Genomic DNA, 22,012 nt, shown 5'->3' with positions numbered 1-22,012 from the left:
CCTCCCTCATGTCCCCTCTCTTGGCAGACCCCTGCCCACTATCCTTTTATATGTATACTAGTATTTTCAGGCCCGTTGAAATAACGGGCGCTAGCACCTTCCCCCCCCCCCGACTTGCCTCCGCGTCCGGCCCCGCAAGCACCAACTGTCGCCGCCGCCGCCAGCCTCCATGCCGCGGCCGGTCTCCCCGGCCGGGCAAGGGCCCCAAATTCTCCCTCCCGCCTGGCTCCAGCGGCGCTGCCAGGCCTCGGCGGCGGCTCTGCCGCCACCTTGGCCAGCTTCCCCCGCCGCCTCTTCCCCCCGCCCGGCTTTGGCAGCGCGGCCAGGCCTCGGCCGCGCCTTGGCCAGTTTCCCCCACTGCCGCATACCCGGCTTTTTCGGGACGGCCGCTTCTGGCCGCCCAAGATGGCCGCCGGGTGCTGGCGGTCGTGTCTCCCTTGCTGTGTTCTGGGCATGCGCTTTGCGCATGCCCAGAACAGCCCAGGGAGGCACGAACACACGCCTTGGTGTCCGTCCACGGACAGACACCAAGGCTTTTATTAGAGAGGATAGACTTCTTTCCTCTACAATCAAGAACATCTTCAGACCAGTAACAGTTGCATTCCAACTCACCTTAACCATCAAAGGTCCTCCCCACTATCTGCATATGGAATCCCCAGTGCCCAATCACCATGGTAGCAAAAGCAAAGCATCAAACATCAAAATAGAATTGGTTTTTCAAGGCAATACTGTCCATGACAAACTGTTAAAAGGAGCTTAGTCATAATTCATAAGCCCTATCACAGCCACATTCACATACTGTCCCAGAGTCAAGCTTTGAGGTATCCAAGACATCCTGGCATCTTTCTCAATTTGCCCCCTTTTTTATCCAAAGCTTTTTTCATGACTATAGAGAAAATCATTCCTCTCTTAATAGAAAACTCATGGTCATATAGAACCTTGTTTGCTTCGTTCCTTTTAATCTATTCCTACTTTAATTCAGATATATGATTAACCCTTTTCATGTAGACTTAAATTCCTTCTCTAATCCTTATGTCTGAGGTGTAGGGAACAAACTAGATTAACTTTAAAGCATCCTGGAAAACACAAATGTGAAGTTTCAGGTGACAAGGTTACAAATAAGCCGGTCATTGTTTTCTTAGGTCAGAGCAAAGCAATTGACTGCAGGAAAGAAAGGATGATTTTATTTCAGTACCTGTACCAGTTGGTGGCTGCATATCTGAACTGAACGGATTACTCCGGTGTTTCCTGTGATACCAAGGGTTTTAGTATGAAGGGAAGGTCTTGTCTCTCTCAAACTCTTGGAGATATGACATGGCCAGGAATTAGAGACAATAGGAAGCGGCTATAAGGCCTGGGGCACCTAGCTGCCATGCTTTGGAGGCCTCTTTTTTCTCAAACCCCTGCCCCGCCCACTGCTTTGACTGTGGGAGCTCCCTACTGCAAAAGTTGCAGTTTTCCACATTGCGCTAAAAACCTTCTAAATGTGGGTTGAGTGGTGTTGCTGAAAATGATGCATTCCAGGTGGGGATAGTGGAATCCCTACCCCATTACATAGCTCTCACAGCTTGAACCTTTTCCCTTCCTTCTCCCCATCCCCGGATTCTTATGGTGAGCCAGCTATAATTGAACAAGGGGGTAGGGACACCAATGTCCCCTATCCCCTGAAGGAGGGGGTCTTCCAGCTAGAGGGTTGCTCTTGCTCTTCACTCTCCACCTTGTGCCTCTGAAGAAGAAGGTGGAAGGGCAGGAGCCCATCTTAGCTTTTGTCCCAAGACCCACTTCAGCCTTGCTACACTGGAGAAAAGTACCCCTGGTGGGGAGGGGGGTGCTACAGGGAGGTAAGCCAGAGGAGAGGAAAGGTTCATGTGCCCCTTTTGCTCTGAAGACATTATACATGTTTGGGGCAGACCTGAGTTTAAACAAATGGGTCTTGTATTATCATGCATAGCTTGTACCTAAGAAGGCGTCTGGTTACTTTAATTAACAGGGGCAAAGGAGGAAGGGCTAATTGTATAGTAGGTATGTAACACATGTATGGTTTATTGCCTACAGGCCCCTACAAAAGGCTGATTACATTGTTGAAGAATAACAGTCTAAAGCATCATTGTACAGTCATCAATTTCTATTATGCCTGATTTTGAACTACAAGCACAGATAAAGCTTTTGAGGTTGGAGGAATTATTTAGGTGAAGAATTGCTGGCAGGTGAATTTTAGCTATCTAATTTGAGAGAGTGAAAAAGGCATATTGAACCTCTGGGTCCCATGAATGCCTTTGACGTAAGCTTTTTCTACTCAGGCTCACAAATACCTTGCAGTTTATCGTCCTGGAAAGTTCCCCAGGAGTAGAAAGTGCCCCAGATGAAAGAATAAACCAGGGTGGGTAGGGAAAATAACAATACTTCAACACCAGTGCATTAAATAAGACTCTTTGTCATGGAATAGTGGCATGGAATGTTACCCACTTTGCCTCAAGCTGCTAAGAATAGTTAGCATTTATATAGTGCTTTCAGGTGTTCATAGCACTCCATTGGTATTATCTTTTTGTTGCCCTTCCAACAAGCCTGTAAGGTAGCCACTATTATCCCCATATGGCAGGTGGGAGCTGAGGCCAAGAGTGGCTTGCCTACAGTGGCCTAGTGAGTTCCTGGCAGAGGCAAGATTTGTAGTAGAGACTCTCTGACTCAAAGATGAATCTCTTAGCTACTATGCCACAACAGCATTCTGACAGTGGAGGTGCCATGGCATTTGAACTATGTGGATCAGGCAGTAACTGGATACTTCCTGATCAGAAGAGAGAGCTGCCATCAGTTTAAGCCAGGACATTAGGCCCAGACTCCTTCTGGTCCAATCAGGTGATTGCAGAGTCCTAGTACCATTAGACTGCCTGCTATAGAGCTTCCAGAATGTCTGTATTTTCTCAGTTCGGCTACATGTCTTTGAGGGAGGCCACTATTCCTAGGAACATAGGAATGTGCCATATACTGAGTCAGACCATTGGTCTACCTAGCAGTATTGTCTTCACAGACTGGCAGCGGCTTCTTCAAAGTTGCAGGCAGGAATCTCTCTCAGCCCTATCTTGGAGAAGCCAGGGAGGGAACTTGAAATCTCCTGCTTTTCCCAGAGCAGCTCCATCCCCTAAGGAGAATATCTTACAGTGCTCACACAACAAGTCTCCCATTCATATGCAACCAGGGTGGACCCTGCTTAGCTAAGGGGACAAGTCATGCTTGCTACCACAAGACCGGCTTTCCTCTCCCTAGGCCAGACCTGCACAGCATAAGGCCTGGGGGCCAGATGCAGCCTGCAGGGACTTTTTAACTGGCCCCCCCATGTAGGAATATCCTACATTATCATGGGAGCAGGGAATTGCCTTGCATTGTCATCTTATGCCTGTTTACTCGGAAATAGCAATAGCAATAGCACTTACATTTATATACTGCTCTATAGCTAGAAGCTCTCTAAGCAGTTTACAATGATTTAGCATATTGCCCCCCAACATTCTGGGTACTCATTTTACCGACCTTGGAAGGATGGAAGGCTGAGTCAACCTTGAGCCCCTGGTCAGGATCGAACTTGTAACCTTCTGGTTACAGGGCGGCAGTTTTACCACTGCGCCACCAGGGGCTCATACATACAAATACATTTCGCGGTGTACTCATTGAAGCTTACTTCCCAGTAAGCATGCCTAGGATTGCAGCCTGAAAGTGACAACATCATCTGCCAAATTGGGGCTTTTGCTGGTTGGTTATTCTGTGTGAAACTATGCCAAGTGCTGGGTTGTGTTCATATCTTCCTCTTTCCCTCCATAATCCTCTCATTGCAGAACAAAGAATACAAGCTTCTGAATGAGCAGTTGTCCACAGCTGCCTCTGCTTATTCCACTGAGGTGGAGAAACTGAAAAAGGAAGTGGAACGGAAGAAAGGGGATGGCAACCAGATGGCAAGCTTGCAAGAAGAGATTGACACTCTCCGGTTGGCACTGGAGAAAGCTCATGGGGAAAGAAAGATAGTGGAAGATACCTACACGAAGGAGAAAGATGTGCTCCGAAAGGTAATGCTCTGTAGGGACTGTTACCCTTTTTGTTATCGGAACCCTTTGAGACTCCCTCTTCTTGTGGTGTCAGTCCCTCTGAGAATAAATGATGTGCTGGTTGCTTGGGCTAAGATCTTGATTGTTATTACCCAGTCGCTATATTGGTCTACACCAGGGATTGTCAACGTTGGGTCCCCAGATGTTATTGGACTTCAGCTCCCATAATCCCCAGCCCCAGTGGCCTTGGGTTAGGGATTATGGGAGTTGAAGTCCAATTACCTCTGAGGACCCAACATTGAGAATCCCTGGTCTACACAGCCTGGCATCAAGACATCCAGACTAGTTTGTATAGCTCAAAACCGATCCACACACTCACATTCTTCCCAGCAGTTGGGTGCACAACCACATGGTTGTTGTGAGCAGCATAGTACATAGGAACATAGGAAGCTGCCATATACTGAGTCAGACCATAGGTCCATCTAGCTCAGTATTGTCTACACAGACTGGCAGCAGCTTCTCCAAGGTTACAGGCAGGAGTCTCTCGCAACCTTATTTTGGAGATGCTAGGGAGGGAACTTGGAACCTAGATGCTCTTCCCAGAGTGACTCCATCCCCTAAGGGGAATACCTTACAGTACTCACATGTTTAGTCTCCCATTCATATGCAACCAGGGTGGACCCTGCTTAGCTATGGGGACAAGTCATGCTTGCTACTACAAGACCAGCTCTCCTCCCTAGAGTAGAGTGGTTAGAAGAGTTCTTGTGAGGCTAAATGGAGGTGGGGAGAACCACGTACACCACCTTGATCTCCTTGAAAGAAAGGCAGGATATAAATGATCAATCATTGACCAAACTGTACATGCAAGGAGCCAACCAACATTTCCACAACCACAGCTTCACTGTTTTCTGCATCTCCAGACATAGGAATGGCTACCAGCTCTCTACTGCTGAAAATAACTCTATTCATTTTCTTGCTTGGTGATTGATTCAGGGACCCTCTCACCTGGCTATTTTTAACTGAGAGATTCTGATAGGACATATTGTCATAGGAGTGCTTGCAAACCAGTGACCTAGAGGTGCACTGGCAGGCCTTTTGGACCTTAGTGTTAACACTCCAAAACATTCATTGCTCTTAAAGGCTGCAGTGGTGCCAAGGGCTATTAAGCCTAACTTAATATTAGCCATGAGGATGGCAGCAGGAAGGAACTCTTGTAGTAGGTGAATCTGTGCAGCTAAATTGAGTTGTCCTAAAGCTCTGGCAGCTGGATTCCTGGATTGTTTTCTGTAAGCGTGCTGTGAGATTATGTATAGGTGATTGATTGATCTGAAGATTCTCTCAATTGGTGCCAAATAAAAATTAGAAAATGGCAAAGACAGATTAGTATTAAAATCATCATCCTCTAAAAAAACAAACAAACATTTATCCAAGGAAGCTTAGAATGATTAGAGTGTTGGACTAGGACCAGGAAGACCTGAGTTCAAACCCTCATTTAGCTATGCAACTCACTGGATGACTCTAGGTCAGTCACTTCTCTCTCAGCCTAACATAACTCACAAGGTGGTTGTGAGAATGACCATAACCTGCTCTGGGCTCTTTGGAGGAAGAGTGGGTGTCACGGATCGCACCATGCTGTTGTCACGTGTCACAGCCTGGTCTGAACCAGCCCCGTGATCTTCAGCTTCACCGCTACCACCAAGTAGACTTTTGACTTTTCCCCCTCTTCGGCTCTCCTGAAACAGCCTTCTGTCTTATCGAAAGTTAGGTAGGGTGGAAAGGTTTCTAAGTGTGGGGTGGGAAAACGGACAGAAGCTAGGGATGTGCCAAAACACGATTCGGCTGTCCAAATAACAGGCACCTCCCTTTAAAATTGAGGGCTTACACAGCCCCTTTAAAGTAGAAGAGAGTATGTCCGTACTGGCTCCTCCTACACTTGCCGCCATCCAGCTATGCCTGCATGCTGGCGGGGCATCTCCTAGCTGCCCCTGCACGGAACTGGCATGCACATGGCCTCTAACTTTCTGCACTTGTCCTAGGTGGATCCTGGGATCTCGTTAGTCTTTCAGTTATATCCAAATATAGTTAGTCTTGACTAAGTCCCATTGAAATTAATGGGGCATAATTTATCTGACTGATGTCAATAGTGCTTAGTTATGGCTTAATTATGGCTGAGTTCTTTGAATACAATCTTTGTCTTCTCTTGTTATACTGGATTGGCAAGCCATAATAGAACTGTGCACTTTCCGTGTTCATTAGCCTCTAGGAACACCTCTACCCAATTCTCAGTGCAGTTAGGCCTGGTTACATGTGCAGCAGAAAGAGGTGATAGAATCAAATGTTCCACTAAAGGCTGCAAGCAGAATATCATGAATATATATTTCTCCCCGGTGTGTTCATCTTAAACCTGCAAGGATTTTATTTTATTCAAGCCTTTCTTTCTTGGTATATTTAATGCTATAGGCTTTCTCCACTTTTACATGTCACCGTCAACTCTAGAATCAGTAAGGGCTCTCAAACTTGGTTCCCCAGATGTTACTGAACTACAGCTTCCACCATCCCCAGCCACATTGGGGACCTAAGCTAGTATCTGCCTAGCTCTGGGGAGAGCTGGGTTTAAATCGCAACTCGACCAGACATCTCACCTTAGGCTATTGTTTTTACATTTTCATGTATTGAAAATTGTGAAGTAAAATGGCTAATATTATAATGTCCTTATACAAATCTATGGTGCAGCCACATTTGTAGTACTGCATATAGTTCTGGTCATTGTATCTTAAGAAGGGCATTGCAGAACAGGAAAAGGTGCAGAAGAGGGCAACCAAGACAATCAAGGGGCTGGAGCACCTTCCTTGTGAGGCAAGGCTACAGCATCTGGGGCTTTTTAGTTTGGAAAAGCAGTGACTACATGAAGACATGATAGAGGTATATAAAATTATGCATGGAGTAGAATGGGCAGAGAAATTTTTCTTCCTCTCTCACAACACTAGAACCAGGGGTCATCCCATAAAACTGGCAGGAAATTGAGGACCGACAGAAGGAAGTGCTTTTTCATACAGCACATAATTCATCTATGGAATTCTCTGCCGTGGGGTGTGACGACATCCATTTGCTTGGATGGCTTTAAAAAGGGCTTACACAAATTCATGCAGGACAAGTCTCTTGGTGGCTACTAGTCTTAGGGCTATAGGCCACCTCAGAGGCAAGATGCCTCTAAATACCAGTTGCAGGGTACCAACTGCAGGAGAAAGCACTGCATTCTGCTCCATATGTAAACTAGGCCTTACTCTCATGTTATCAGGTAGGTGACTTTGCTCTGAAAGGGATAGTTCTCGGGGTACCAGGATGATGAATCATTCTCTGTTCTCCTGGGTGTGTGTGCGTGTGTGTGCGCGCGCACGCACACATGCACACACACCTCATTTTGTGCCCTGTATGTCTTATATGACTGCATGTAAGCAACAGACACTTAATGTGCCACTGAAATGTTGTCACCTCTCTTGTTCTGCTTGTGCGATGATCCAACTCAACTCATGATGGCACAGCACACACAACCTTTCCTGTGTCTCTGGGCATCTGTTTAGTTTGCAGCAATGTGCCCAAGACAAACCTAACAGCTGTGCTCAGACCTTAAGGGAAGACTACTGCACCAGGATCTTTTAGAGAGATCATTTTTTAAAAGAGCTGCTTTAAAGTTGTTGCTTTGGGGAAAGGGATTGCTTTCTTGTGTGCTTAATAGTTTCAGGCATATGGAACAGCATCCACTGAAACAATTTAAACTCCAATAGTAGTAGACTGTTTGGCCTCCATTTGCCCCTGCTATTCATTTAGGGTTTTTTAAAATATTATTTTCAGTTATTGGTGAAATACTTCTGCCAATTCCACCTGCCAAGAAGACTAAGGAACGATATATGACACAGATAAAAATTAGACTGCCTGTATTGATATATGAAGCTTAACAGAGATGGATTGTTAGTATTATACTAGGACAGAAAAAAATCTTTATTATACTAGTGTATAAAACCTTCTTTCTCAGGCAGCTCAGAATCCATGCACGCTCTGTATAGCAATTTTCCAAATTATAGTTGTTCTGCTCTGAAATGCAATTGTGTGGACTACAAGGGACGCAGCCGTGAGACTTGGGGTGCCAGCCTGGAGTTTCATCCACGCACAGCCCCGCAGACCAATACTGCATGCTCTCAAATGGCTTGTCTAAAGCAATTCAGTGAAGGGACACCACTGTGGGTAGAGGGAGTGACCTCATATGGGAGTATTGAAAACTCTCTTATTTTGCCAGTTTTGTCTTTGGGATATGAGAAGCTTTCAAGTTAGACTGAGCTTTGTTTGTTTGCAGCATGTAGTATCCCATCCTTCTGTTTCAAGTAGAACTCCCAGGGCAGCTTACAGAATAACTAAAATGATAAAACACTACAAAACTTTAGTGCAATAATAATAATTGAGTGTCACCTAACTTTCTTTGTTAGCCGGCCCATAACAAATTGTTCTCTGGGCAACTCACAGCCCAGTATTAAAACATAGAATAAAAACACATTAAATCATAACAGACTAAACGGGAAGAAAGAAAATACAAAATACAATACAAAGCAGTTTAAAAACTCATTTTAAAATTGGCTAGAAATCAAATCAGATCAGATCTGAAAATCAGAATTTAAAAGGCCTGGGTGAACAAAAAGGTCTTTAAAGGGTCTTTTAAAAACTAATTTATTATTTAATTTAAAAGAGCCTTAAAGAATAAGTAGCATTTTAAGACCAGATTAAAAGTTTTAAAAACTGCATGATTTAGAAAGGACTCCAATCGGTACCAAAAAACCAGAACTCAGTGACGGGTAGGAATGTGTAGGGTTTGGAATTCCATAGAAATCTTCATCAGGCATACCTCTGTGTGATTCAAGCATGCCTGTATCTAAGTCAATAAAATATTCATTTAGATCAGGGTGAGGCAACTTTGGCTCTCCAGCTGTTGTGGAGATACAATTCCCATCATTCCCAGCCATACTTGGTGGTGGTTCAGCAACAGCTGGAGAGCCAAGGTTACCTACCCCTGGACTAGTCAAATCCTAACTATCTCATTTTCTTAAATTAATCATTTTCAAGCTTTCTACCATCAAGGAATCTTTCTTACCATCAAGGACTTTTTCTTGTCTGCTGAGGTACCCTTGTAACGTCTGTCTTGGAACCCAGCAAATTTCAGAGGATGCTGGGGCACCTTCTAAGCTGAACACTCAACTTATGTGGCACACTGCCAAGCCTGGTGGTTGTGGGTTTTTTTGGTCGGTTGGTCTATTTTTCAAATGTGTAAAGTAAAGTTGTGCTGTTGTCGACTCCTGGTGCCCACAGAGCCCTGTGATTTTCTTTGGTAGAATACAGGAGGGGTTTACCATTGCCTTCTCCCATGCAGTATGAGATGATGCCTTTCAGCATCTTCCTATATCGCTGCTGCCTGATATAGGTGTTCCCCTATAGTCTGGGGAACATACCAGCGGGGATTCGAACGAGCAGCCTTGTGCTCCCTAGGCAAATTACTTCCCCGCTGCGCCATTATACTGCCCCAAACTTCCATCTCTGGGTGGCCCACCGGTCCACGTGAAATGAGTGTGCACTGAAACACCTGCAATGCTTCCCTGTAACTTAGGGATTCCCAACCTTGAGTCCCCAGATGATGTTGGACTACAACTCCCATCAGCTCCTGCCATAACAGGAGACTTCAGGTTAAGATTGGTAGTGGCTAGGAAGCTGGCTGTCAGGAAAGTCTCTCTATTACTGAGCTTCTCACTGAAGAATCCCCCATTAAGCTTCCAAGGGACCCCAGGCATAACTTGAAACCCACTGAATGAGACCAAGTTTCTTCTTTAAAGAAATAAAATAAATGTAGTAGCCACATCCCCTGTAAAATAGCATCCGAAGTGGCATTTAAGGGAGGCTACTAAAGTAACCCTTTCACTGTGCAGTGGAATTTCTGTTCTGTATCGTTACTCTAGCGACTGAAGGAGGACAAAAAACCGGTTTAGCTATCAAAAGCAGCCAGGTGAAACTCAATCGCTAGGGAGAGTTGAGTGACCTTGGATTGGCCTACATTATGGGACGGTAATATTGTGCTCTTGCTTTACCCTTAGCGGATATCAGACTTGGAAGAAGAGAACGTGCTGCTCAAACAGGAAAAAGAGGAGTTGAACAACAAAATCTTGTGCCAGTCGAAAGGTAAGGAGCAGCAGCAGAGTATGGCTTCATTAACTCTGATAATGAACTGAGGAATTAGCAAACTTGTTTCTCTTTCTTTTATTATGAGCCCACTTCCCTTAGTCTCAGCTGTGGATGATAAGACGAAAGTGATCTTCAAACAGTTCTCCTTCTCCAAAAAGCTTCTGTTGAAAAATCCCTCCCAAGGGATTGGAGGATGTCAGAATTGGAAACTAATTTAATCACTGGAGCAGACGGGGGATTAAGCACAGGATAAAGCATCTAAAGGGGTTTTTCCCTCCAATTAAAATTTCAGGATTTAATCAGAGCAACTTGAAGGGGGAACTACCTTGTCATGCCAACGAATAGTGAGACAGTTTAAGAACAGAGATGTTCAAACAGCAGTAGTTTCCACATGACAAAGGGCCTGTTTAACATGACAGGGCATAGCAAGCAAATCATTTTAAAAGCAGAGTTCGATGTTGACAAAGTGAGAGAGGAAACTGCCAGGAAAGCTGTAGAGCGTGTGATGAATACAAGCACTGCATAAATAGCTTTGATGCAACGTATTGGACTGTGGAAGCCATGCAGGTTTTGGTGAAGGATTTTCCTTCATGATAGATCAGTGTATCTTCCTTTCAAAGTCCTAAATGACCTGAGACCTCAAGAACCACCCTTCCAGGTACTCTGGGATTTTGAGGCCCAGATGCATGTTCTCTCACTGACTGAACCTTGATGGATGGTTGCAGGAAAAGGGCCTATTTCGTCCTCATGCCAGCACTTTGGAATGCCTGCTTGACTCCATCTTGGTTGGCTTTCTGCCACATGGTGAAGACCTAGTTCTATCAGGGTTTTGGTTGTAGGTAGCTTCTGCTTTGCTTTGTGTGTTTTTTAACTTTAGATTGCATTTGAATACTCTGCTCCTGCTGTTGTCAATTGGTTTGTTGATTTTGGTTTATTCTTGTGCTTCTCTGGGAGTTGGGTTTTATTGCTAATGACTGTGTTTAAACTATGTGTCAATGCCTTGAGTTTCTTCTGAAAGAGAATCTGGATAGATTTTTCAAAATCAATATAATATTTATTTTTTATTTATTAAGCCAGAAATGTAGATCATGTATGCATAAGCGTATAGACAGATGCTATATTCTAAGAGTGCTCACAGCAGAATCACACAGGTTCAGAGCAGATATTGCCAGTGTACACAAGAATAGGTAGTCAAACATTGAATCTGCAAGTTGCTTCCCATGCTAATCAGCTTTCAGTCTTTTCCTCATCCTTGTGTACCTGTTAGATGTTCTGCCTTTTGAGGGGGTACATTTGTACTTTTGTGTGTATGTTTTAAAAGCGGTTGTAAAACTGCTCCAGGTATTGGCTTGGTGTGTTGGTTATGGCATGGGTACTAGCCAGTAGGCTCACTTCACAGCTAGTTTTATCTCCAGTTCCATTTGAACCATGCCAGAAATCTGCAGAAGTATTTCGCCCCCAAAGCTTGCCCAAAGTCTATGTGGGTGGGTGGTGGTGGGTAGTGGTGGGTAGTATTTATGTTTTAATACAATGTTGAAAGTCTCATCCAATAACTAGTATGCTCTGCATAATATCCCTTCTATGTGTTAATAACATAAGAACATGTTACATGTTTCTTCACCTAAAATGTAAATATGATGAAAATCAGTGCTTTTAAATTGAAGTGAATGTTTGGAAGGCTGTTGTTACAAGTGCTGCATGCTATAACCATCTCAGTTCAGCTTGCCTTGGAGCTATTCTAGAGGAAAGGCTTTTAAAAATGGGCAATCATGAAGCTCCTTGATTACATGAAGACTTCTAGATTTCTAAAAGCTGCTAAGAAGCCATTGGCTTCCATTCAGATGAACAGAAGCAGTATTTGTTGCTGTACTGAAATATGTTTTGTCCATATGTACTCCTTAGTGCGCTGTTCTTTTTGTTCTTACTGAAGAAAACTTTACTGAAATAGTTAGAGAAGTCCAACCTCCTCATTTTATTGATTCACAAAAATAGACCCTATATTCTAAAAGAGATGTTCTTGCTGATTTCATAGAAGTTCAAGTAGTGTTTATTTTTTGCTATGCAGAATACAACTTCATCCTGTTGATTTTTCTACCACAATATTCTAGGACTTGAAAATACTTGAATATCTTCTAAAGAAGTCAATTTTACTCAAACAGTTTCCATTCAGGCATCTTTCCCACTTCCCCAAGTTTTACCTAGCTGTTTACTTTCAATCTTTGTATAATTTTCTTCAGAAGAACTCTATCACTGTTGTTTCCATTTTACAGATGGGAAATAGAGACTGAGGCTGTGTGCAGATATTTTTTAAGAAACTTGAAGCTGATAGGATGGGCATTGTTGCTTGCAGGTGGGCTGATTCATGCCTGCCTGTCCAGTATGTCCTCTGATCAAACACATTTTCTAGTGCTTCAAAAACCTGCAAAACTCATTTGATCAAAGGCCAGAGTGGACCAGAAATCTTGGAAGTGTGTATCCTTGGGCAGTGATAGCTCTGCAGTACCACACCCATCTGTCCAAAATTCCAGTGAAATCAAAGGGGCTTACTTCAGAGTAAACATGGTCAAGATTCTCAACCAATGTTTTCATGGCTTAAGCTGGAAGTTGACCATAGTACTCTTCTGGCCTTTACCGTCTGAAGCGATACAACTGCCTCATTTCACTTCAAGAAGTTAAATATGTCAATTTTTCTTTTTCTTTCTTTACACAAGATGAGTTTGCACAAAATGCTGTTGAGGAAAATTTTGTGATGAAGAAGGAGCTAGAAGAGGAGAGAGTTCGTTATCAAAATCTTGTGAAGGAGTATTCAAGGCTAGAGCAGAGATACGACAACTTGAGGGATGAGATGACTATAGTAAAGGTAATGGAAAATTCATTTTTATGTCAATACAGCGTTTAGATCTTAGTAGGTAGTCCCCCATAAACTATAATAAGTTTACTGAGAATATTCTTTTAAGTGCTTCCCATTGTTACATACTCTGCAAATAGTTCTGGGTTTTAGGGCTGATGTGAATATTTATAGACAAACATATCTATCAATATGTTTGATAGATTTGCACAAAACCATAGAGCTAGTAGAACTTAAAGCTACCCTGAGGTTCAGACTGGGAACCGACCCCCCCCCCCCCGGACCCAGTTCAAATCTCACTTCAGCCACAAATGCACCAGGTGGCCCTAGGCAACCTATCATCTCTCGGCCTTTTCATCCATCCATTATCTGCAGAAGGGGGACAATAATTCTATTATAGGATATAAAGTTGTTGCAAGGATACTGGAATAATGTGTGTGAAATGCTTTGAAAACTGTAAAGTATTATATATGGGGCTGATCTGAACCATCTCTGCAAAGAATTTTCAGCTTGAAATTGCAACTTCAGGAAGTAAAAAGCAGATGGTGGTGGTCTTTCAAGAGCGCCTCTTGATGACTACTAGTTGCTGTTGTGGCAGAAGCAAACAAAAAAGAGAAGGGGGGAGGAAAAAAAGAACACCGCCACCTTGCTTTCTGTGAATGCACCCAGGGAATTGCTCTTTTTTAACAACAAAAACTGCATCAAAACTGACTCTTGATTTCTCCAATTGAGTGATGTGCTGAAGGGATTGTAGCTTAGCACATGCTTTGCATGCAGAAGGTTCCAGGTTCAATCCCTGACATCTCTAGTCAAAAATTGATAGAAAATGGTAGTAGTAGTAGTAAGTCCTTTGCTTCAGTCTCTGGAGACCTCCTAGCCTTCAGATAGGCCAGGGGTCAACAACTAAGGCATAGGTGCCAAAAGCAGCACACAAAGTCATTTTGGGCAATCATTCTGCTAGTCCAATTAATGGCACTTAGCTCCAGGGGTGGTTTTCAGGGGCTGAAAAGGGGGAGTGAGACAACTCCTTATGGGCGAATCTCTGACCCTATGGGTCCCTGTGGGATTTGCCCCACTTCTCGCTTCCCCTAATTTCCAGCATGCAGCCCCTCTAAGTTGCTCCATTTCTGCGTCAGAGAAAACCTTCTCTGACTCAGACATGGGGTTGGTTTATAAAGACCACATGGTGGAAATCAGGGGTGGCAGGGGGCAGAATCGAAACATTATTAATTATTTTATTTTATACTTTATATTTTATTTATATTTATATTTATTTATTTATTTTAATTTAATTTTTTATTTTATTTTATTATTATTTTTTAATTTAGAATTTATTGTATACCACCTCTTCCAAAGACTTTAGGCAGTGAGCCTGGCGAAAAAGGTAGGTCTTACCTAGGTGGTGAGCCGGTCAAGAAAAGGCCATAACTTGCGAACCAGCCAAAGTTGGTCAAAGACACCTCATAATTATGTGTTACTGGCAAATGAAATCGGAAATTAGAGTGAATAATTGAAGACTTGGCACAGCACTTGTGAGAGGTTGATGATCCCTGGAGTAGGCAATACTTTGCCAGATAGATCAGTAGTCTGACTCAGTAGGAAGAAACATCTGTATGATCTCTTTTTGAATAGCAAACCCCAGGACACAGAAGAAACCCGTCTAACCAAAGCAGCCTGGAATCGGACTCCAATTACCCTTCCATTTCTACGTCTGAGATTGGAGATACTGAGGATGCAATACAGCAAGTGGAGGTATGGAAATAGAGTTCAGAGAGGGTTTGGGAGGACTGCGTAGGTTGCTGAATAGTCAACAGAACACCATTAATGTCCTGGCTGGCTTTAAAAGAAGTAGGTTGAGTTGGGCCCTGTGCTTGTAGTGTGACTATTATGTTCCTTTTTGTGCTAGTGGAAAGCCAATACTAATTATGTAGGGAGCAGCAAATGTCAAAACTTCAGCCTTGCATTGAGAAAGTCACACTGTTTATATCTTTAATTAGCCTATTAGAAAGGATTAATTTTTTAATGCATGCTTTTAGTAAACAGTTAGGGCTGGTACACAGAGCATTAAGTAGTGATGATTAAAATAATACTAGTGGTTAACAATACATTTATATAGCATATTTTCCTTTTGAAAAGGCCTCTGAGCTCCTGTTCAGCACTCCAGTTTTTAGTTTAGCTGTGTTTCAGAAAAAATGGATTTCCATTCTCAGTGCACTTTTAGCATAATCAATCTTTTAAAGTAAATTAAAGCAGAAAGCATTAACATACCCATGTAACATGTTGGATAAGAAAGCAAAACAGATTCCAAATTCTACTCTGTTTTCTCCAGGAGTAGATTTGGCGTATTTTAAGTATTTGTTAAAATGAAGTTAGCAGCATGAGGGCTCAGTCCAATATTTTCAAGCTCTTAAATTAGAGGGAAACAGTTTGCCAGCATCTCCTGCACTGGAGAATTTCACTGTAATTGTTCACTTACGAATGCAGGGTTCAGCAAGTGAAAAACCAAGTTAAGTGGGGGACAATTGTTTTGACATCACTTCACCTGTTGTAGATTTTATTGTGGCCTTCGGTTTCCCCATCTGTTAAATTGAATGTCCAGATTGTTTGCTACCTGACCTTGAGAGTTAGAAAGATGAAGATGGATTTGTGAAATGCTTTCTAGTTTTTGATGAAAACCATTGCACAAATGTGTGTTAAGCCCTCTTACATCACCACAGCCCAGAGCATTAAGATGAGGTTTTTAAATCAAGTTCCCCAGGTGATGTTGGATTGCAGCTTCGATCATCCCTAGCTACAATGGTCAATTGTGGCTAGGGATGATGTGAGTTGTAATCCAACAGCTGGGGACCCAGGTTTGAGAACACCTGGATTAAGAGTTTGTACATAAAAGTGTGTGTGTGTGTGTGTGAGAGAGAGAGAGAGAGAGAGAGAGAGAGAGAGAGAGAGAGATCATGGCTTGGTGCACTGGCTCATAAGAACAGCCCTGCTGGATCAGGCCCAAGGAGGCCCATCTAGTCCAGCATCCTGTTTCACACAGTGGCCCACCAGATGCCGCTGGAATCCACAGGCAGGAGTTGAAAGCATGCCCTCTCTCCTGCTGTTACTCCCCTGCAACTGGTAAGAGGCTGGCCTATAACCCTACGACTAGTAGCCGTTGATAGACCTCTCCTCCATAAAGTTATCCAAACCTCTCTTAAAGCCATTCAGGTTGTTGGCTGTCACCACATCTTGTGGCAGAGAATTCCACAAGTTGATTATGCATTGTGTGAAAAAGTACTTCCGTTTGTTGGTCCTAGATTTCCTGGCAATCAATTTCATGGGATGGCCCCTGGTTCTAGTGTTATGTGAGAGGAGAAGAATTTCTCTCTATCCACTTTCCCCACACCATGCATGATTTTATAGACCTCTATCACTACTTGAATTCCTGCAGGCCACTCACATGGACTATTCTTTTAGCCTGTAGTGATGTAGTCTATGCTGGAAATAAATTTCTTTACAGACATGCTGTGAAACTCTTGTTGAGAGCTGTAGGTTTCACTGGATGAACTGCATACAAGAGCAGGTAAAGTGTCCTCTAGTGCTTTAAGGTGACTTCATCAGTTTGTCTCCCTTTCTTCTCCTCCACTACAGGAAGTTGGTTTGGAGAAAGCAGCCATGGACATGACCCTCTTCCTGAAGCTGCAGAAGAGAGTGCGAGAACTTGAGCAGGAGAGAAAGAAGCTGCAAAGCCAACTGGAGAAGAAAGAAAGTGATAGCAAAAAATCCCAGGTATGAGTCGGACCCTTCAAATCATTAGGTTTAAATGGTTAGGCTTGCAAGACTCTTGTTGTTTGTTTGTTTTGCTCTGGCAGCTTTTGAATTGCATGACTATTACACCTCCAAAGCGACAAGAACTAGAAACATACTTGTAAACATAACGTGAAAGTTGAGGTCATCATAGATTATAAAATGGCCCACAAACATCATAAAAGTTTTACATGCTGTGTCTCCCTCCTTTCTTTGACAGGTTGTAACATTTTCAGAGCATTGCAAAAGCCCAAAGTGCATATAGTGTTGCAAAGTTCTAACTAGATGCTGAATTAGGAAATTGAAATCAACAGATTTTTGTGGGACAAAAGGGGGAAGCAATGTGGCTGATGGTTACATGGTTGAACATGAAATGGAAAGTGAAATTTAGGCCAACAAGAAACCTACTTCGAGATTGGCATACAATCCCTTCCTACTCTTAAGCTAGTTTTCCTTACTGTTTTCCAAAAGAATTTGAGAACAGGAACCTTCAGAAATTGGGCCACCTTCACCATGGTTTTTCCTCCATATGGTAAACTTATGCAACTTATTTTCCTTGCAGAACAAACAAGAATATGAAAGCCCAGTTAACACTCAGATAAATCAGGTAGTACAGTGACTGTACCATTTCAAAATGTAGGTGAAGGATCAATGTTTTAATGTCCCCCTAACATCGGAATCTCCCTGCTAATGGATGTCCAAAGATGCCTCTTTACTGTTCTTGTGTCCTGTTGTCATCCCAGACCTGGATCCTAAGATCTACATATCCTGGTCATACCATGTCATCTGTCTGTTGAGGTGCCGTTGAGTCGGTGTTGACTCCTGGCAACCACAGAGCCCTGTGGTTGTCTTTGGTAGAATACAGGAGGGGGTTGCCATTGCCTCCACCCGTGCAGTACGAGATGATGCCTTTCAAGTACCTTCCTATGTCACTGCTGCCCGATGCAGGTTTTTCCCAAAGTCTGGGGAACATACCAGTGGGGATTCGAACTAACAACAAGTTGCTAGGCAAGTCACTTCCCCGCTCTGTTATAAATCCATGTGTAATTATGATGCTGTATTCTATTACTGCCTATCTCTGCCTGAAGATATGCTCTGCAATCAGTAGAGTGCACAATCAGTATTGGAATGATTGATCTCGCTGTAGGGTTAATTGGCCTGGCAATGACTCTCTTCCTCAGCCATCATGAGCCCAAAGTGTCATTGATTCTATTTTCCGGACCTGTGGGCAATTTTGATTCCTGAACTTGATTTTGTTCATTTGAGGCCAGTTAGTGAAAAAGAAGCATTAACTTGAATATCTGTGTACATAGTGCTATAGACACAGCTAGGGATGGGCCCGGACCGGTCCGGACCTGGGTGGTTCGGTTCCGGGTGGGGGGTAGCTTTAAGAGCGGCGGGAGGTTTACGCACGTCACAGAGACGTGAAGCATGCACACGATGTCTCTGTGACATGCGCACGCGCAAAGCACTCCTGGGAGGTTTTTCGGCAACATCGGGGAAGGGGCGGCAGGGAGGTATCCTGCCGCCCCAATTACTCTTAAGATTACGGCGCCAGAGCGGGAAAGCGGCGGGAGGGGTAAGTAAATCCTCCCGCCGCTCTTAAAGCTACCCCCCACCCCAGTGCTGGACCGCAGTTGGCGGTTCCATGCACACCCCTAGACACAGCTGAGTTGTATTTCAGAAAGATGCTAGAACAAAGTTTGTTAATTAAAGGAAATATGCAGCTTTTCCTGCTATGTAGAACATAACAGCAGCTCTGTTGGATCAGGCCCAAGGCCTATCTAGTCCAACATCCTGTTTCACACAATGGCCCACCAGATGCCTCTGCGAAGCCCACAAGCAAGAGCTGAGGGCATATCCCCTCTCCCGCTGTTGCTCTCCTGCAACTGGTATTTTCAGGCATCTTACTTCTTAGGCTGGAGGTGGCCTATAACCCTTTGACTAGTAGCCATTGATAGGCTTGAACTCCATGAATTTATCTAAGCCCTTCTTGAAGCCATCCAGGCTGGTGGCTGTCACCACATTTTGTGGCAGAGAATTCCATAGGTTAATTATGTGTTGTGAGCTGTGAAAAAGTACTTCCTTTTGTCAGTCCTAAATTTCTTGGCAACCAGTTTCATGGAAAGACCCCTGGTTCTAGTGTCATGCAAGAGGGAAAAGAAATTATCTCCACACCATGCAATTATCTCCACACCGGCGTATATGTGAATGTGGGTTTCTCCCCCCCCCCCCAATATGCATCACTTTACACATGCTAATATTAAACCGCATCTGTCATTTTGTTGCCCGCTTCCTCAGTTTGGAGAGATCCTCTTAGAAAACTTACAGAGTATAAAGAATGATGCCTCGGCAGCTGTAGCTGAACCTATCCTTTCTGTCAGGTAGTGTTGAACATTGTTGGGGATTTTTGTTCTAGGTTCCCACTTCAGGTGGGAAATTTCACTGGTTGTTTCTGGGCAAATCTGTCAATGTCCGGTCCCTAGTTAAAATTTACAGATTATATTTTACCTGCCTCACAGAGATGTGAAGGCCCACAAGAAAAAGCTTGAAAATGAGCAAAATCTCCACCAACATCTTGTCTCTGCCACAGGATGTGACAGCCACCACATCTTAAAGCCACCTTAAAAGTGGTTTTAAGAAGGGCTTAGATGGATTCATGGAGGACAGTTCTATCAATGGCTACTAGCCTGGTGACTATAGGTCACCTCCAGCCTTTGTGGCAAGATTAATCAGTACCAGTTATAGGGGAGCAACAGCAGGAGGGAGGGCATGCCCTCAGTTCTTGTGTGTGGGCTCCCCAGAGACATCTGGTGCGACATTGTGTGAAACAGGATGCTAGACTAGATAGGCCTTGGGCCTAATCCAGCAGGGCTGTTCTTATGATCTCTTTTTATGGCAACTGAGCAAAAACACACCTTTTAAAGTGGTGATTCTCTTATATTTAGCAAAGGCTGAGCGACTGTTAAAATCCAATCCCAGCACAGCATAGAAAGTGGAAGAGAGGCAGGCATAGAAAACTGTGGGCTGGGTTGCTCCAAGCAGACACTTTCCACAGAACCCCGTGCCTATTAGTGGCAGAACCACTAGGTTTTGTTTTGTCTCCCTCCCTTGGCAACTGAGGCAGGAGGAGGAGAGGGCCATAAGCTCAGTGGCGGAGCATGTGCTTTGCATTCAGAAGGGCCTGTATTCAGTCTCTGGCATCTCCCTTTAAAGCAGGGGTTCTCAAGCTTAGGTCCCAGATGTTGAACTAGAAATCCTGTGATCCCTTGGCTGGGGATGATGGCATTGTAGACCAATAAAATCTGGGGATCCAAGCTTGAGAACCCAAAATTTAAAGGATCCCAGGAAGCGGTGCTGAGAAAGGAGTCTGCCAGTCAGAGCAGAGAATACTGAGCTAGACCAATTAAAGATCTGACTAAGGCAGCTTCATGTGTTCAGAGGCAGTGGGCCAGACCAGGCTTTACCTGCCCTAGGGCTGTAACCCACATACAAGCTGCAAAGGTGACCTGTAAAAATAGCAGATTAGTATGGGTGGTTCTCGACAAAAATAAGTTTGCCTTTCCAGAACTGAAGAGCCCACAAAGGAGTACAATCAACTAGGGATGTGCAAAAAATTTTGGGCACAGATCGATCTGTGCCCGAAACGAGCAATTTCGGGTCCGAACCGAATCACCCCCGATGTCCCCCGATATTTTTCAGGGCCGAGCCAAATCACCCCTGATTCGTGCCCGAAAAATTCGGGTGATTCGGGATGACGTCTCTTTGAATTTCCCGCCTTTTTACCTCCATTGATTTGAATGCAAAAAGGTCTGATGTGACATCAGCTCGAATTTTGGGTCCCAGGGGGAAAATAGTGGGGTGGGGTGGTAGTGCCTAATGGATGGAGGCTACCACCCAGATTTCAGGGGAATTGGGCAAAGGGCTGATTTTTGGGGAATTTTTGACGTTTTAGTGTCTTTGGGGCAGATCGGGGGCATAGAATGGGATCTGGGCAAAAAGAGTGGGGTGGGGTGGTAGTGCCTAATGGGTGGAGGCTACCACCCAAATTTCAGTGTGATTGGGCAGAGGACTGATTTTGGGGAAATTTTTGAAGTTTACGCGTCTTTAAGGTTTTTCCCCATAGAGAAGCATTGAGGTGTCAGCAAATGTATTGCTTCACGCGGGGGGCAAAGGGGTGGCCTAGAGCAGTGTGGGGTTGGTGGTAGTGCCAGGTAGGGTCAAGGAAGCTACCTGAATTTTTTCAAAGGATTTGGGCAGAGGGCTGATTTTGGGGGAATTGTTAAAGTTTACGTGTCTTTAAGGTTTTTCCTCATAGGGTATACATGGAGCTTTCAGCAGCCCCATAAGTGCACTTGGGGGGTGCTGGGGTGGCCCAGAGTGAGTGGTGGTGTAGTGCACATAGGGTGCCAAACACCCCCATGGGTTTCTAACCCATGGGGTATATGGTTCTGTTGTTTCAGAGGTATTCTGAGTGTGGATTCTATGATAGCAAATGAGATTTTCAATGAAACACCATGAATCCACTCTAATTTGCTATCATAGAATCCACACTCAGAATACCTCTGAAACAACAGAACCCTGTACCCCATGGGTTAGAAACCCATGGGGGTGGTTGGCACCCTATGTGCACTACACTATCACTCGCTCTAGGCCACCCCAGCACCCCCCAAGTGCACTTATGGGGCTGCTGAAAGCTCCATGTATACCCTATGAGGAAAAACCTTAAAGACACGTAAACTTTAACAATTCCCCCCAAATCAGCCCTCTGCCGAAATCCTTTGGAAAAAATTCAGGTAGCTTCCTTGACCCTACCTGGCACTACCACCAACCCCACACTGCTCTAGGCCACCCCTTTGCCCCCCGTGTGAAGCAATACATTTGCTGACACCTCAATGCTTCTCTATGGGGGAAAACCTTAAAGACGCGTAAACTTCAAAAATCCCCCAAAAATCAGCCCTTTGCCCAATTCCCCTGAAATTTGGGTGGTAGCCTCCACCCATTAGGCACTACCACCCCACCCCACTCTTTTTGCCCAGATCCCACGCTATGCCCCCGATCTGCCCCAAAGACACTAAAACGTCAAAAATTCCCCAAAAATCAGCCCTTTGCCCAATTTCCCTGA

At 44.2% G+C, this 22,012-nt stretch overlaps 1 protein-coding gene across 7 annotated transcripts in view; it reads left to right on the top strand.

Annotated features, from left to right (window-relative positions):
- Positions 1 to 22,012, top strand: part of MYO5B (myosin VB) — a 390,467-nt gene that overhangs the window by 314,587 nt on the left and 53,868 nt on the right. For all 7 annotated transcript variants that reach the window (XM_053303356.1, XM_053303361.1, XM_053303354.1 and 4 more), the window contains 5 exons: positions 3,828 to 4,055; positions 10,166 to 10,250; positions 12,965 to 13,113; positions 14,734 to 14,853; positions 16,732 to 16,869. In XM_053303356.1, the coding sequence (XP_053159331.1) occupies positions 3,828 to 4,055; positions 10,166 to 10,250; positions 12,965 to 13,113; positions 14,734 to 14,853; positions 16,732 to 16,869 (720 nt within the window). The remainder of the gene's footprint in view (positions 1 to 3,827; positions 4,056 to 10,165; positions 10,251 to 12,964; positions 13,114 to 14,733; positions 14,854 to 16,731; positions 16,870 to 22,012) is intronic.

This window comes from Hemicordylus capensis, chromosome 2, assembly GCF_027244095.1.
Source record: "Hemicordylus capensis ecotype Gifberg chromosome 2, rHemCap1.1.pri, whole genome shotgun sequence".
Classification (NCBI taxonomy): domain Eukaryota; kingdom Metazoa; phylum Chordata; class Lepidosauria; order Squamata; family Cordylidae; genus Hemicordylus; species Hemicordylus capensis.
Note: the sequence above shows the minus strand (reverse complement) of the source record. Positions and strands in the feature narration are given on the sequence as shown.